This window comes from Panulirus ornatus, chromosome 47, assembly GCF_036320965.1.
Source record: "Panulirus ornatus isolate Po-2019 chromosome 47, ASM3632096v1, whole genome shotgun sequence".
NCBI lineage: Eukaryota > Metazoa > Arthropoda > Malacostraca > Decapoda > Palinuridae > Panulirus > Panulirus ornatus.
Window position 1 is genome coordinate 6,252,489 of NC_092270.1, and position 18,110 is coordinate 6,270,598.

At 37.4% G+C, this 18,110-nt stretch overlaps 1 protein-coding gene across 3 annotated transcripts in view; it reads left to right on the plus strand.

Moving 5' to 3' along the window:
* The window catches only part of LOC139763480 (galactosylgalactosylxylosylprotein 3-beta-glucuronosyltransferase S-like), a 99,322-nt gene extending 81,417 nt beyond the window's left edge, over positions 1–17,905 (plus strand). For all 3 annotated transcript variants that reach the window (XM_071689577.1, XM_071689576.1, XM_071689575.1), the window contains 5 exons: positions 2,237–2,332; positions 7,268–7,448; positions 8,028–8,290; positions 8,462–8,560; positions 13,645–17,905. In XM_071689577.1, the coding sequence (XP_071545678.1) occupies positions 2,246–2,332; positions 7,268–7,448; positions 8,028–8,290; positions 8,462–8,560; positions 13,645–13,875 (861 nt within the window). In that variant the 5' untranslated portion in view covers positions 2,237–2,245 and the 3' untranslated portion in view covers positions 13,876–17,905. The remainder of the gene's footprint in view (positions 1–2,236; positions 2,333–7,267; positions 7,449–8,027; positions 8,291–8,461; positions 8,561–13,644) is intronic.
* Positions 17,906–18,110: the final 205 nt, after the last annotated feature.

An 18,110-nucleotide genomic window follows, 5' to 3' on the forward strand; every position in this document is an offset into this window, starting at 1 on the left:
TCAATGCTCCCAGAACTTTCTCGCCCCCCCCCCCACCCCACCCTGTGACTCACTTCCACTTCCATGATTCCATCCACTGCCAAATCCACTCCCAGATATCTAAAACACTTCACTTCCTCTAGTTTTTCTCCATTCAAACTTACCTCCCAATCGACTTATCCCTCAACCCTACTGTACCTGATAACCTTGCTCTTAGAGGCTCCAGTCACAGACAGAAGTCCACTTCGCATATGGGCCTTCATTGAAATATAGGAAGATTAATGAAAGTGAAGAGCAAGAGCCAAGGCAAAGTATTTGCAAATTTTGGAGGAAGTGAAAAACTTGTCTTCTAAAATGTGCCAGGCCATGGATATTAGGAAAGACATGAGAGGGTAGAGAGTTCCAAAGCTTTGAGGTGAAAGGAAAGAAACAGTCATCAAAACAGACCATCCCTGAGTTGTTAGCAGCTGCCCAATAATCATGTGTTGCAGCAGCTTGCTGAGTATTGTGTGGTCTCGCTGTTTCTGACTACTTTGCTGATACAGGAGTGAGTGAATATGTATGAAAGAAAAAGAGGAAAGAAAAGAATCTGTGCATAAGATCTGTAAGTAAAGAAAACTGCTAATAAAGTAGTAGTATGTTTTCCTCAGTATTTATATTTAGGGTTGTAATGGACAGCTTGATATTAAGGCAGGCATGTGGCTAGTTTATGATTATTGTTTTCTTTGCAAGTATGATTTCAGTTGAATTTTATTCAAATTACCCTGGGACCACTTTAATGGTGCACTTGTAGCTTCAAGGTTGTGGAATTCAGATGACAGATAAAGTATGAAAACAAATACAATTGACTGAAGTGTCTTATCAGGAGGAAACTGTTGATTGTATAGATGGTTGAAGGTTAAAGGAAGGGGACAATTAAGAGACCCAGAATCAGAATTAGCTTTAAGGTCAAAGATAATTTTCCCAAATCCTGATAATGGTCCGGGCATGGACAACATGCTGCACCTGTCATTGCATTTATTACTCACAACTGAAACACACTGCATGTGTTCTGAAAAATGTATAAAAAAATTAAATGTTCCCAAGTGAAACCATGCATATTGGACCAGTGCATCTTAGGGGAAAGATGTATTTGTACTTTGCAGAGGAAATACTAATCCTTCTCACTTTTTTATTTTTATTGTAAACAAGGTGGTGACTACTTACATTATGATTGATCAACATGCAGAATTCTTAACCCTAAAGCTATGACTACAGGAAATCCTGGCTACCCCTGTATGCCTCAAAACACAGAACAATCTTAACAACTGACTAAATTATTTTGTATGTAAGGACATGAAGGAGTGTAAAATTCATATATAAGTAAAGATATGCATACAGAAGTATGAAAAAGAAAGAAATCCTTTATTCACCTTTGTTTTACTGCAAAGTGTTGACGTGTATGATTTGTTTATGAATGCTACGTTTGGCATGCAGAAAAAAAAGTCTTAAAACATATTCTTATAAGATTAAAGATATTCCTGCAAAAGTTTGAAAAATTAGAAAATGAATCCTTTGTCTACCTTTGTTTTGTCTAGGCGGAGTGGTAAAGTTACGACTGCACTTGTGAATGCAACATTTTCTTAGGTAATATGTGTGACAGATGATTCTATACCAATGACTAAAGTGTGTCACATTTTAAGGCTTAAGCGGATTCCTTGAGCATTTGCTTCTGTTGGATTTTTCAATATTCTCAGAGTGTAGAAATGTGTATGGAGTTGATATGAATGGATGTATTGGTCTTAACAAATCAGTTTAGAAAGTAAAGGGAATAATAAGCACTTTCATATGAAGCCCATGTTTCATTTCATACATAAGGCATGGGTTGAGAATGTGTGTGTGATATTATGAAGTATGTACTCATTTTTGTTTTAATTGTATAAACCAGGACCCCTTCTGCTTCTGCAACTTTAAGGTTGTGTTGTATCTAGTAGCAGGGAAGTGATGAATTTCTTTGGACTAAGAAATTTCCATCGAAGCTGACTTTTCACCCGCAGTTTAACCACATGCAAGTGGAATCTAATAATGCCTGTATGCATTTGATTGACCCCATTATACTGACAATGAAGCATAAGTGATAAAGGGATAGATAGATAGATGGAAAGAAATAGCAAACTGTTAATTTCTGAGGAAGAAACTTTTATACAATACAGCTTAGAATGCAGCAAGGTGATATATATGATAGTTAAGAAACATTAAGATTTATTTCATATTCCAGGCTGTACATATGTTAGGTGGAGCACCAGGAGAGCCTGTACAGCCAGAAGTGCGAAAGTTCTGCTCAGCCATGCTGAAGAAGAATGTTAACCTTGCAGTAAGTTGCATTGCTTTTTAATGTTAATACCATTCAGATTCATGGATATTCAGTGGAATTTTTAGTTTTAAGTGTTAAACTTTTTCTGTAAGTAATTAAACTTCTTCCCTCAAAAGGCTTGTGTGTGTGTCATACAAATGTTTATTGAAAATTATAATAATATTCCTGATGATGATTGATATTATTAGTATTTTGGTAATGATTATATTAATGATTATTTTGAATTCATGTTCAAGGTATCACAGAACTGCCTGAAGAAGAGATTGGTATGGAAATATACTGTAAACGCTATTTTGTGGATATTCCTGACATGTGAATAAGCTACTTATGAAATTTAATTTATCGTTATGCATTTAAGATTTTATTGAAGTTTTAGCACTCTTCTGCTTTAATGGTTTGATCAGTCACCAGCACAGCTTGTATGTTGTGTACCAAAATGGGTAGATTTTGTTTTCATTGTTTGTTTGTTTTAACATGGATTATATTTGCTTTTCTTTAAGTTGCCTCATAAGACCCTACTTAAAGAGTGTGGTTGTAGTAGTTGTGTGTCCATGTGTCCATCACATTCTTTTTCCAATCCATATCTTGTGAACCAGAGTGGGAATTGGAAAGATAGTTTGCACAAATGTTATTCACCATCCTAGGTTCTTTCCTCAAGCTCCGTTTTCCTTATTTGGGGTCATGGTACTTTTTGTTTGTACTCCTTAGTGTTTGAATGAGAGGGGAAATTGTTACACTGTTATATTGTACAAGTTTTACCCCCATGCAGATGATGGGTCATGACACATCCCATTATTATACCGTCAAGTTCAAGGTCACAGCTGGAGTCATTGTTCACAGCAGGGGTCAAGATGTTTTTATATCTGCTCCATAATTTTGGAAGCATTTGTTAGATTAGAATGCAAATCTGTACACACGTCTAAACAACTGGTAGACAATATGTCATGACACATCTCCAGGTGTGCACCGTCAGGTTCAGAGTTACAGCTGAAGGGGTCATGGTACTTTTTTTTTTCTTCTCTCTTCTCCATAACTTTGAAGGCAGTGGGGGACCGGTTGGGGGGGGGGGTGTCTTTGTTCAAGTGTTAACTATCACCAAACAGTGTGCTGTAACCCACCGTGAGGGCTTACCTTCAGCCTTATGGCTGAGGTCATGGCATGTCTGTGTCCATACCATAAAATCTAATCTCAAGAAGGGATTGCAGTGATAGTTCATGCAAATGTTGCCCACCACAAGATGCTATGATACAAATTCATCCTGTAGAATGTGGCATGATCCATCCCACACCCGCACCTTTAAGATTGTTTTGGAAAAATTGAAGCCCCTAATTAGACTTTTCTGCTGCTGATCCCTACCTTTAACACCATAACTGGGATCCTACTTCCCCACACAGTTCATTCATCGGTGGATAATGCACTGCATTGTTTCAAACAAAAATTAACACATCCAAATTTAAGCTTTTTTATCATTCCAGAATTTGGGCTCCAGGCAAATTCTGTGGTATTAGTGTACTTTCAGCTCATTTTCAAAAATTTTACATAGGATATATTGATGTTGCATTTCATTAGATAAGTTCCAGGTTTTATTCATCTGCAAAGTTTTAGTCATCATATTTACAAAGATATTCAGCCCCATCTTAAGCCCTTAAACTGCCACTGTAAGGAAACCTGGTTACATCTGTATGCACAATGCTGGTATGTCGTATGTCTTGTGTTTACCTTCTTAGGATATGTTTAGACCTCTTTTAGGGATCTAAAACCCATGCCAGGTCCATGTAGTCCATGGGTCCCTTCTGTGTTATTTTCGGTTGAGGACTCTGACTTGGGGGCTTCTTACGATGAAGTAGCTTCAGAGGAGTTGCCCATAGAAGACTTCATTTTAAAAGACACATCCATTCTCTTTGAATTTTGACAGTTGGATTTGGCATAAAAGGTTCAATCATGTAAGTTGCCATTAGTTCGTAGGGAGCTTGATATTTGGTTGCTCAGATTTTTCTTCTCCACTACTGTTTTCCTTAGAGGCAGAACATGTTTTATACCTAGCAACTCCCTACTGAAGTTAGACAGCTAGTCTGTATTTTGTTGAGGATATATTCAAGAACCCTGAGTTTGTCATATCTGCTTTTGGGGAGAGACAGAGGCTATTCTTCAACCTCACAGGCCTCCTTTTTCTTTGAGTGATAAACTCTGACACATATTTAGCATTTTTAAGGCTGCTTTTGGGAATGAGAATCCTCAGTCGGGCTTGGACCTTCTCTAGATTTGCTCCATACGTGAGGAAGGACAGCTAGTTGTTTTACTTCCTTTTTCTTGCTTGTCATTCTAAAGTTCTAAAGTTCTGTCTATTGTGAATCATATCCTTTCATGAAACAGCTTTGGATTACTTCTAGCTATAGCTCATCAGACGAGTTTTAAGATGAGCCTTTAAGCTACTTTCAGTCCTCTGTAGAGAGGCTTTTATAGTCCTTGATATCTTGGCAACATTGTTGGCAACAGGTGAAATATATGGCCAGTAATGCTTGTAATGACAGCCCCTTCATTGCTACCAGATCCTTTAACCTAACTTTCTTCCATACACTAGTTATTTTAGGTAGAGATCTCAAAGAGGCCTCTACAAAATCTTTGCCATTGTGTTCTGTAGTAGATTGTGAAGGTGTGACATACATGTGAGAAAAATATGGCCAAAAATACCACACATTTCACTCTATATTCTTGCAAAAAATACCACACATGTCTCCATGGGTATGCCTGACAATATTTCTTCTTGAGTGCCTCATATACCTGGCAGCAGAGCAAGATTAATTCAAGGACACAAAGTACACTTAAACAGTGTTTCACCAGGTTAAGGTTTATATTATCATAAGAAAATTACATTGTAATTAATTATAATTAAAGAACGGATTTTTTTTTTTAGTATATTTAGGAATATCCAGCTCGGAGGATACAGTGGATATTAGGACAGTGAAAGGGTTAATAAAGAAGATATGACAGAAGACACCAAAGTTGTTAACTGAAATGAAGAAGGTGAGTTACAGAGCAATTTTAGAAGCAATGAAATATCTCCTGGTGGAAGAAAGAAGACTACAAGAGGAGACATAATTGACAGTGTCATGAGTGAGCAAGTCATTGAAATTGGTTAAGACAGTCATTAGCATTTCATAGCAAGAAACTTGCCATATGTAAAAAGCATTTCAGTGATAGTAGACTGGTGGATGAATAGAGTGAGTTAAGTCATGAGACTGCTAATTCAGACTGTATACAGAAATGTAAAAAGTTGCATTAAAGTAAAGAGAAGGAAGGAAATGGGGTCCTATGATTATAGAACTTGTACATTATTCGTGATGATTAGGTAATTATATATACATATCAGCAAGGTTGGTAATGCAGTTAGTTCCTTTCATCATGATAGAAAATAGAGCCAGATGTGTTTCATTTGCACTACTCTAAAGTTTTGCATCTCATGGGTTTTGGTATGTTATAGTCTCATTACACATGCTTAACCTTGAGTTTCAATTTCTTAGTATCTGAAAATCTTGAATGCTCAGACCTAGTTCAGTTAAATTTGTGTCATGGCCATTCATGCTGATCTCTGACTTTTGTAGCTTCCAAGGTCTGTGGTATGCCTTTATTTGATTCATGCAGCACACTGAAATGATCTTTATTTACTTGTTGAAAAACAGAGTTGTGCTAAATATGCCCAAATTTGTTGGTGTTCTGTGCATTCTCACAGATTCATGGACCATACAGTCATGATAGCACAGTGAAATATGATTGAAGTAGTTTTTTGAGGGATACAATAAATGTGAAGTAACACTTTTGTGAGTGCCTGATGGTGAGATGGTTGTTGTTAAATAAGAGGCCTCTGTCAGCCACAACTTAGTTACATTGTGTGATGCACAGCATTGTATAAATGTGTACTTCATGAAGCCAGAGAAGCTTCACTAACATGCAGTGGGTTACTGAAGTACCCATATAGGCTAAGGACAAACAAATTCTAGAGTGAATATCCTAAATTTAGGATATGAGGTAAGAATGTTGGATAGAGTAATGAAATCAAAATATGACAGAAAAGTAATGGTAGTGATAGTGAAGAACAGGACAGGAAAAGTTTTTGCATTATGCTTGATTAAGAGATGGTATACGAGTAGGATGAAAGAAAGGTATAGAGTAATATTGAAGGATGAAGTAAGAGATGTTGTCATTGAGAGCACAGAAAAGTGTTTAGCTTATTGCAAGAATAAGAATGCATGGAGAATTCTCTGCATTGGGCCACTTAGTTTGAGATGTATTGGATATGCTTTGTACTGTTTCTTAAAGGTAAAGGCTGTGTCAGAGGTTGATATTTATATAGCATACATACATTGTACTAGCTATTTGGGAGAATATTTATATCAGAATCTCTCCTTTAGACACAAAAGTCATACTATAGAATCTGTACATTAACCCACATGGGCATTCATACATACCTGCTGTCTCTTTCTTCCATGCAGCTTTACCTTTAATTTTCCTTGTTCCTTTTTCTTGGCATACCATCCATATGAATTTTATCCAAATCTGCTCTTTATGCAGGTCATCACTGTATCTCTTACTTTTTTTATCAGCTTCCTCATAACTTTGTATCTCACGTATATTTCCTTACTTTGCCTAGTCCACTTACATATTTTTACTTGCATTTCTAAGGAAATACATCTCTGACTTTCTGTGCTTCATCATAATTTTCATGTCCCTAATTCTTGCAGTTATTAAGAAATACATCTCAGCTGTCACTCACCTTGCTACTATATTGTCCCAAGTCAATTTTTTTTTTAGTTTCTTTCATTAATCTCTTCAAGACTGATTTATGTTAGCCATTCAGAGCTGTCTGATGACTTTATACCTCTGTTTGTGCTCTATGTGTATTTAAATGTGAATTCAGCTTGAGTGATTCTTTGCCAGGTTGAAGATGAGAATGCCCCTATAATTTATGTGGTGACACCAACATACAGAAGACCAGAGATGGTGGCAGAGCTAACTAGACTTGGTCAGACTCTAACAATGGTACAGAGGATACATTGGATTGTGGCTGAGGACAGTGCTACATGTTCTGCTCCAATAGCAAGTCTCCTACAGAGACTTGGTGAGTTTTATTTTTGGTCAAAGCAAGATATCCTTCTAGAAGCTCAATGTTAAAGTGATGCTAAAAAGTTATGAAGCCATTGATGTCCATTAAGTTTTTTTTTAGCTAGATGAATGGTTAATACTTTTGTACATTTGAACTTTGTTATTACATTCTGAAATATCTACAATATTACCTCTCTTCTTTTGCAGTATGTGCATCAGCCTGTGAAAACTGGTATATAGGCTTCACTTAGTAACCTTTAAAACAATCTTTTCAGCTAAATATTGTATTTGTCATGTTGTAGGACTTTCAGAACCATCGTGTTTTTGGTGTCATATATGTTTCAGGTGTTTAACATTTGACATAGAATTACTTTTATGCATAGTTATTTAAATGGAGCTATAACACCCTGGTCCTAAGGCTGAATTATTGATGTTTGGAGCTAATATTATAGCCCTTGCATTAGGGTCAAAATCTCTGGCTGTGCGGAAGGATAGTTTCTATAAAACTTTCTTAGAGTCTCACTAATCTAACTGAAAATAGGAAGTTGATTTCTTGAAGGTAAAAGTTAGTTTTATAATTCATTTATATTCCTAGGGCTTCCTTACACACACCTGGCCAGTCCAATGCCAGATGTGTATCGCAAAGAGCGTTATGTGCCACGTGGTGTTTCCAATCGTAGAGCTGCCTTGCAGTGGGTGCGTGAAAATGGTGAAAACAAGGGTGTCCTCTTCTTTTTGGATGATGACAATGCCGTTGATATTCGACTATTTGAAGAAATGAGATCAACAGAAATTGTTTCAATGTGGCCTGTTGGTTTGATTGGCGACTATACTGTTAGTTCTCCTGTTGTTAAAGATGTAAGTCTTACAATTTTTTTCCACTTCCTTCTCTTATCCATCTGATAATTTTTGATGTTTAGGATACGCTTTCTATTACTGTATTTAATGTTATCACTTGACTCTGAAAAAAGTTTCAACTTGACTGAGAGATAATATACATTTGAAATCACAGGACATCCTTCTTTTTAGGGAAAAGTGATTGGATTTTATGATGGCTGGCCAGCAGGTAGAAAGTTCCAGGTGGACATGGCTGGGTTTGCAGTTGGGGTTGGCTATCTAAAGAAACAGGTAATGTTTTGTTTTAAGATCTGCATGCTATAGAATAATTGATGGACATATTACTATTAGACAAATTGTTTTGTTGCACAATTGCTCATACAGGAATTTGTAAATCTATAAGTAAAAGGAGAAATATGAAACTTTCAGTCTTTAAATGATGATACGCAACTGAGAATGTTTTCATACTTGTTTGAAATCTGATGATGCTTTGATTACCCAGGACTAGAAGTTGTTATTGAATATGAATGTAGCAGGGCATTCAGAATCTGCTGGCACTATATCATTTTCAGAATGACATTAGTGCTGACTTTAGTGTGACTAGAGTAGAATTTTCAGAGAAGTGGAAAAGTGGAAATAACTGAGACATGCAGTTTATGATTTATAGATAAATGAAGTATAAAATGCTAAAAATCAAAGATTTTTGACATAAATGTTATCTAGAATCCCAACATTTTTTGGACTCTGAACTTAAGGTATAGCCTGTTGCTGTATCAGCTTTTCTTTCAAAAGGTGTTTCTGTTGTCTGTTAAATGCAGGTAAACAGGGATTACCAAGCTGTATATAAGTTGTACTTTATATATATCTATGTATATATCTTGTGCTCATTCCCTCTGGGAACTCTCATTGAGGGGGTGGCCACCACAAAGGAACCTACATTTATCCCTGTCCTTACATGCTTCCCTTGCATACACTATTCCGCACATTCTTCCCTGATTTCTCTCCCTCCGGTCCTCTTCCTCTTCATTTCCCCATTTTACAGGTGCTGTTCCTCTCACAATAACTCCTTTAATTGTCCTATTATACCCTTTTCCTGTGAACTACCCATCTTGTATTCTTTCCAAATGCCCAAACCACCTCAGAATATAATGGTTCACTCATTCTACTACCTCATAATTAATTTCCTTTGCATTCCAGGCCATACCAAATCTCTCATACATCTCATTACTTTCTTCATTCCTTCTAGTCTTACCATGTACTCTCTTTTTCTTTCTTTTAAACTATTCGCCATTTCCCGCGCTAGCAAGGTAGCGTCAAGAACAGAGGACTGGGCCTTTTTTGGAATATCCTCACCTGGCCCCCTCTGTTCCTTCTTTTGGAAAAAAAAAAAAAAAATGAGGGGGAGGATTTCCAGCCCCTCGCTCCCTCCCCTTTTAGTCGCCTTCTACGACACGCAGGGAATACATGGGAAGTATTCTTAATCCCCTATCCCCAGGGATAACCATGTACTCTCAAATAACTTATTTTGACACCTGAGTTCTTGAACTCTGTGACTTATCCTCTCTTTGATTCCACACTTACACCTATACGTTATGTCTGTGATAGCTTAATGGAGTTATTGATGTAGAGAGTAGTAAACATTAGTGTAATAACACTTGCTTGATTAAGGGGTGTAAAGCAGGTTTTTTCTTTCATTTTATATAGCAGACATTAGGTTCTGTAAGTCAGATTTGGTTTAGATTCATATTTGTTCAGATAGTTGAATTTTCCATATTTATAAAACATTAGGAGAGCTGGTATGTACTAAGAAAGTGAAAATTGCTGTAAATGATGAAATTGTATACCACATTGTTCCAATTCGCTGTATTCACTGCATGCCTTTCACCCTCCTGTATGTTTAGGCCCTAATCACTCAAAATCTTTTTCACTCCATCCTTCCATCTCCAATTTGTCTCCTGCTTCCCCTTCTTCCCTCCACCTCTGACACATATATCCTCTTTGTCAGTCTTTCCTCACTCATTGTCTCCATGTGTCCAAACCATTTCAACACACCCTCTTCTACTCTCTCAACCAGACTCTTTATTACCTCACATCTCTCTTACCCTTTCATTTCTTACTCGATCAAACCACCTAAGACCACATATTGTCCTCAAACATTTCATTTCCAACAAATCCACCCTCCTCCATACAACCCATATATAGCCCATGCCTTATAACCATATAACATTGTTGGAACCACTTTTCTTTCAAACATATCCATTTTTGCTCTGAGATGTTCTTACTTTCCACACATTCTTCAACGCTGCCAGAACCTTTGCCCCCTCCCCCACCGTGTGACTCACTTCCACTTCCATGGTTCCATCTGTTGCTAAGTTCACTCCCAGATATCTAAAACACTTCACTTCCTCTAGTTTTTCTCCATTCAAACTTACCTCCCAATTGACTTGTCTCTCAACCCTACCAAATCTAATAACCTTGCTCTTATTCACATTTGCTCTCAACTTTCTCATTTCACACACTTTATCAAACTGAGTTACCAACCTCTGCAGTTTCTCACCCGAATCAGCCACGAGTGCTTTATCATCAGCGAACAACAACTGACTCACTTTCCAGGCCCTCTTATCCACAACAGACTGCATACTTGCCCCTCTCTCCAAAACTCTTGCATTCAACTCCCTAACCACCCCATCCATAAACAAGTTAACCATGGGGATATCGTGCACCTCTGCCGCAAACCGACATTGACTGGGAACCAATCGCTCTCCTCTCTTCCTATTTGTACACATACATCACATCCCAGTGAATGTAGGTTTGCGGCAGGGGTGTGTGATGTCTCCATGGTTGTTTAATTTGTTTATGGATGGGGTTGTAAGGGAGGTAAATGCAAGAGTCCTGGAAAGAGGGGCAAGTATGAAGTCTGTTGGGGATGAGAGAGCTTGGGAAGTGAGTCAGTTGTTGTTCGCTGATGATACAGCGCTGGTGGCTGATTCATGTGAGAAACTGCAGAAGCTGGTGACTGAGTTTGGTAAAGTGTGTGGAAGAAGAAAGTTAAGAGTAAATGTGAATAAGAGCAAGGTTATTAGGTACAGTAGGGGTGAGGGTCAAGTCAATTGGGAGGTGAGTTTGAATGGAGAAAAACTGGAGGAAGTGAAGTGTTTTAGATATCTGGGAGTGGATCTGTCAGCGGATGGAACCATGGAAGCGGAAGTGGATCATAGGGTGGGGGAGGGGGCGAAAATTTTGGGAGCCTTGAAAAATGTGTGGAAGTCGAGAACATTATCTCGGAAAGCAAAAATGGGTATGTTTGAGGGAATAGTGGTTCCAACAATGTTGTATGGTTGCGAGGCGTGGGCTATGGATAGAGATGTGCGCAGGAGGATGGATGTGCTGGAAATGAGATGTTTGAGGACAATGTGTGGTGTGAGGTGGTTTGATCGAGTAAGTAACGTAAGGGTAAGAGAGATGTGTGGAAATAAAAAGAGCGTGGTTGAGAGAGCAGAAGAGGGTGTTTTGAAATGGTTTGGGCACATGGAGAGAATGAGTGAGGAGAGATTGACCAAGAGGATATATGTGTCGGAGGTGGAGGGAACGAGGAGAAGAGGGAGACCAAATTGGAGGTGGAAAGATGGAGTGAAAAAGATTTTGTGTGATCGGGGCCTGAACATGCAGGAGGGTGAAAGGAGGGCAAGAAATAGAGTGAATTGGTGTCATGTGGTATACAGGGGTTGACGTGCTGTCAGTGGATTGAAGCAAGGCATGTGAAGCGTCTGGGGTAAACCATGGAAAGCTGTGTAGGTATGTATATTTGCGTGTGTGGACGTGTGTATGTACATGTGTATGGGGGGGGGGTTGGGCCATTTCTTTCGTCTGTTTCCTTGCGCTACCTCGCAAACGCGGGAGATAGCGACAAAGTATAAAAAAAAAAAAAAAAAAAAAAAACATCACATCCCTGGTAAAAGCTTTTCACTGCTTCTAGCAACTTACCTCCCACACCATATACTCTTAAAACCTTCCACAGAGCATCTCTATCCACCCTATCATATGCCTTTTCCAGATCCATAAATGCTACATACAAATCCATCTGTTTTTCCAAGTATTTCTCACATACATTTTTCAAAGCAGATACCTGATCCACACATCCTGTACCACTTCTGACACCACACTGCTCTTCCCCAATCTAATGCTCTGTACATGCATCTAACCTTCTCAATCAACACCCTTCCATATGATTTCCCAGGATCATTATATGCTAAAGACAAGTAGTCATTAGTGTTGTAGGTGAAAAAATATAGAATAAGAAAAGTGTATATTTAAATAATGTTTATCTATATATATCTCTGATGCCTGTTCCTATTGGAGCTCCCTCAAAGGGGTGGCACGGCAGTGGAGTCTCCATATCTAAAGAATTCCAGTGCCGCTTCTTAGCTTTTAGTGCCTTACCCTTAACATGCCACTGGCAAAGGGCAAGTCTAGCGCAGTGTTTGCAGTGGCTCCTACATAGTATTACTAATATTTATTTTTGTTTTATTTATTATTTTGCTTTGTCGCTGTCTCCCGCGTTAGCGAGGTAGCGCAAGGAAACAAACGCAAGAATGGCCCAGCCCACCCACATACACATGTATATACATACACGTCCACACACGCAAATATACATACCTATACATCTCAATGTATACATATATATATATACACACACAGACATATACATATATACACATGTACATAATTCATACTGTCTGCCTTTATTCATTCTACCTACTACTTCTATGTAATGTTGCTGCCTATTGCTCCTGCCTAAATCATCCTATGGCTGAAGGTTATTTCTGTGCATGCATGTACATGTTTCCTTAGCATTTTGTAAAGGCTGTATTCCTTGGAAACATCTTGAATGACAACATATTAATTTAGTGAGAAATACTGAGTTAGGGGCACAGGGTCCTAGAATGATGCACATTGTAACTCGTTTGTAGATTTCATGTGATCTTTGTAGTCCTGTTCACTATCAGTTTAATTTACATCACTGGATAAACGGAATGGATTATATCTCATCATCACCCTCTAAATCACTTATGCAAAGTGTTAGATGTCCAGTTATGTGACTTTGTTTCACTTCCAGAGCTTATATTTTTGGTGCTGTTAAGCTACTAATTAACCTTAATGTCCTTATACTCTGCAATATTTTCATTGCCTATCCCTTCTCGATGCATTGAGTATATAAAAAAAAAGATTATGTTTTAAGCACTTTCACCTTTTAGATATCACATAAGTTTCAGTTCGTTTGTATTTTTATTCTTAAGTCATTGAGATTTTACATTACTTTTTTCTGGTTTGTTCTAAGGCACTCACAGCTGTAATTAGTATATTGTTATTTTCAGAAGAAAGCAACCATGCCCTATATAGCAGGACATGAGGAAGATGGATTTCTTAAGTCTCTGAATCTCAGCCTGAAGAACATTGAAGTGAAAGCTGATGGGTGCACAAACATCCTGGTTTGGCACACTCGCACTGCCAAGAACCCTTCACGGACACTTAAACTGGATAATCACCAAAATGACAACATTAAGACTCTGACAGACAACATGAGAGTCATGGGGATGATCAAGTAGTTTTGTGTAGTATTGTCTAGTCTTCATTTATATTTTCAGTATAGATTAGGAGGATAAAGTAGTTCCTTTTGTTATTTTTATGACACCTATGGTTAATTGCATTGTGAAAATTGTTGTTTTGGGATGGCAGAAAATTTATATTGTCTTCTCATTTTCTCACTATTGTGAGTAAGGTTCTGGTTGATTAATGCGAACTTTGATGATATATCCCATCATTCATAAGAGGTATCTAAAATAGAAAAAGAAAGTTTCCCTACTCGGTTGATGTATGTAATGAGTTATAGATTAATCTTTACTAAAATCTGAACACACGAAAATTAAAAGGAAGAGGAAATAGAAGTCAGTATGTAGGAAGCAAAAGAGGTTGTTCCCACTTAAGATACAGTGTTCATCCAAAATGTAAAAATAGTTACATCATTTGATTTGCATCCTTATGTTTTTTTTTTGCTCTTTTTGAACAGAGATTCTAGGAATCTACTGCAGTGACTGTACATTTCGTTGTTGTCTTCCACTATCTTAATATCAATGGTTAACCTGTAACTATTAGTAGTTAACCTGTGCTATTATTAATAGGTAAACTATTTTTGCCTATTGTTTGTGTATACGTACAGCTCAGTGGAGATAAAATATATTAAAGATATGTGAATGCCTGTTTGAGCTGAACACTAGAATTTGGTTAAAATGATCTGAAAAGAATTCTGGCCATAATGAAGACAATTCTATCTCATGTAGAATCTCTACTTTATTCTTAGCCATGGAAGATTAAACCTATGAAATTCAGATGAAACCCATTTTAATTTTTCTATCTACACTTTAAATATAACCAGGGAAAGTACATTTTAAGTAAACAGAATCTGAAAACAGCTATTAAAAGCATAGCAAGCTTGTACCACAGATACAGCATAGAATGTTTTACATCTGCTTAAGTTTTGGAGCTTGTGGTCAAAAGTTCTAGATCTCAAAATGATGGTAAGGGGTTACAAAACAATATACAGGGGGCATAAGAGTTGGACTAAAATATTTCTTGTGTTGCTCAGAACTGAATTAGAATATTCTAAATTGCAGTAGTTCCGTGAATGTCATTTAAGATATTAAGTAGCATCATTACTTAAAAAGATAGAAGAGTAGCACTAATTACAAATATTCTTACAGTCTGTAAAACAAAGATGTTTATACTGATATTCTCATGTATCCTGGTAAGTTTGCTAAGGATTTGCCTGTTTTACTCAAGTTTGTGCTCAGGTTCTGTAACCAGTGCTTCTTTATGCAACTGATTGTTTTAGTGTAATTGTGACCATTGTGAAACTTCCCACTTATGTGTAAGTTTTGCCATGTTTGATTTTTATGCACAGAATTGGATTAAAATTTAATTGATATTGTTATTGTTCCATTAATGTCAGTTTTGAAAGTGTAACATTACTACTTAAAGAGGCAGAACAGTAGCATTGATTACAGATATTATTACAGTGTGTGAAACAGTGGTCTATATCAGTGGTGTCCAAACCGTTAGGTGTTCCCCCTAGGGGGGTGCATACTGCTGACAGGTGATAGAGTCATGAGTACTCTAAATGTAAAAGGATCACAAATGATACTGTAAAAAAAAAAGAATCAGTGTTAGAAAAAGTCATATACTCATCTTGGTGTACTGGATCAATCATGGCTTTAACCATATATTTTATATAGTATATGTGTGCATATTTTGGATAGGGGGAGGGTGTGATGAAAGCTGTACAAAATGAAAGGTTGGGAGTCAGTAAAGTTTGGAAACCACTGGTCTGTATACTGACACTCATGATTATTTTAAATGCCTTCTTTCTTGTTTGTATGCATGTAAATTTGGCACTGATAAGTTTGTTAATACTCAGAACTTGTGCTCAGTTTCTTTAGTGTTTCCATATGCAAATTGATGAGAGCATTGTTTTGATGAAATAATGACCATTCTAAAGCTGACTTGTTCAGAAACCCTGTACGGTTCTTATTTCAGCTTTAAGACGACTAATTTCATTAGATTTGCACTGGATGCATTAAACTGGGTGATGATCAGGACCATAGCATTGTCTTTGTGAAAGGTCAGATCAGTTAAACAGAAAAATCTGTTACAGTACTTCCATTACTCGTCATTTTTCACAGTAGCCATAAATGTATATCATCTTTTATGTTTTCTATACTCTCTTGTAAAAATACTGCAGTACTTTAAATGTGAATCATTTAATGACAGAGACTCACTTGATAGATATATTTTGATATATGGATAGGGTAGTACAGTGATAAGACCCAGTAAAGAGGATGTCATATGTTATGCCCTTGCAAGTGTTTGAGTCTGAGAGTACAATGAGATGAGATTAATATGCATACTTGCATCTCATTTTGGTTTTCATATGCATGAACAATAACTCCATAAAATTTTCTACAACTTACACTAGATAACATATCAGTTTTTCCAAAATATTATGTAAAGGTGATAATGTTTTCAAAGATAGCTCAAGTTGTGACTTTAAATTCATTTCTTTTTTGAGCTAACCCTCACTTGCCCCCACCTCATGTAGGCTTCTTACAGCTGTTCGTGAATATGATCAGAAATGTTACAGCCACTTTTGATATGTGCAAAAAATGGAACTGGTTTGAAAATCATGCCTAAAAGCAATGACACAGTTACTGAATAAGCTGCATCTTCCTTGTGCAGCTATCAGTGACATCCATGACCTCACTCCACCAAGACTCATATCAGACTACAGAGATTGTCAAATGGGGACCCAGCATTTATTTAGGATGGCCAGGAAAGGAGATGGTCGCGGCTTACTCTATAATTATATCATCATTATCCTAAAGTAATATATTTAGATGGACCTTAAAGTACATTATAGCTACATATTTTGCTTGGAATAGGTATGACACATTTTGGATATCCTCCTGGGTATCAGGAGGGTTATTGACAGCTGTGTAGCAAGCCAGCACTTTAGTGGTTGTCATGTTGCACTTCTCTGATCCAGGTAACTGTCTTTTCTCTCTACCTCACCTGCACATGCACTGCTGGTATTCTGCCCCCAGACATACAATCTCTCCTTGTCACATATAACTTTTGGCAATAAGTAACTCACACAACTCATTCTTCGTAATTAGATCTTCCTGCTGTGAGCACTCTGTGCCAGCCCTTACTTTTTGGCAAAGTGGTAGGAGCAATAAATAGAAGTAGTGGGTAAGAACATAAGACAGGAACACAGGGTAAAGTTGCAGTTAGGAACATTAGGTGTGAGCATTAGGTAGTAGTAAGTGAGAACATTACGCAGAAATATTAGATAAAAGTAGTCTGTAGGAACATTAGGTAGGAACCTCTGAAAACACTGCACTAAAGCTGCCTTCTGCCTATGGCCTGTTAAGGATTTGGCACAAAAGGCTAAGGAGCAGCACTGGAGTTGACCAGTTATGGACACTTTTGCTGTGGCTACGCGCGTGAGGGAGTTCTCGAAAGGAATGGGCATTAGAGATATAGATAGATACATACATTTTCCTTAACTGCCTGAGATAAACCCAACATCAGTGAGATGAGTATATGAGGTGGAAACAAGTTGTCAAGCTTTAGTTTAGACTTTCCATTTGCTTGAAGCTGACATTCTTTTTCATCTTTTTTCATGGGTATGAATATTTCTTTTTTATCTTTTTTCATGGGTATGAATATTTTGAGTGGTCAAGGCCTGAACATGCAGGAAGATGAAAAGAATGCACATAAGAGAATGAATGGAGATGGCATGGTATACAGGGGGCAACATGCCATTAGTGGACTGAACCAGGGCTTGTGAAGTGACGGGAAATTCATGGAAAGGTCTATATAGGCCTGTTTGTGGCAAGGGGGCTGCAATTTCAGTGTATTGCTTATGACAGCTTGAAAGTGGATGTGAGCTATTGCCTTTCCTCCTCTGTTCCTGGCACCACCTTTCCAACATGGGAAACATGAGGCAATCATGAAAGAAAAGAAAAAGATTGCATTAGTTACCTTGTGTTGTTGAATTAAACTTGGTTAGGACAAAATTCATATTAGTATCTTGGTTTATTATCCTTTCTTGGAAGTGACAGCTGATTCTTATATGATAATGCTAATGCATAATCGACATACATGTTTAAGTGATATAATTTTTTGTTAGGAATTTATTTGAGGTTTGTTTTAATCATGTACACTAATAATAGTAGCTCAGTTTTCAGTATAACCCATGTCTTGCATTGCAGGACGTTTCTATTGA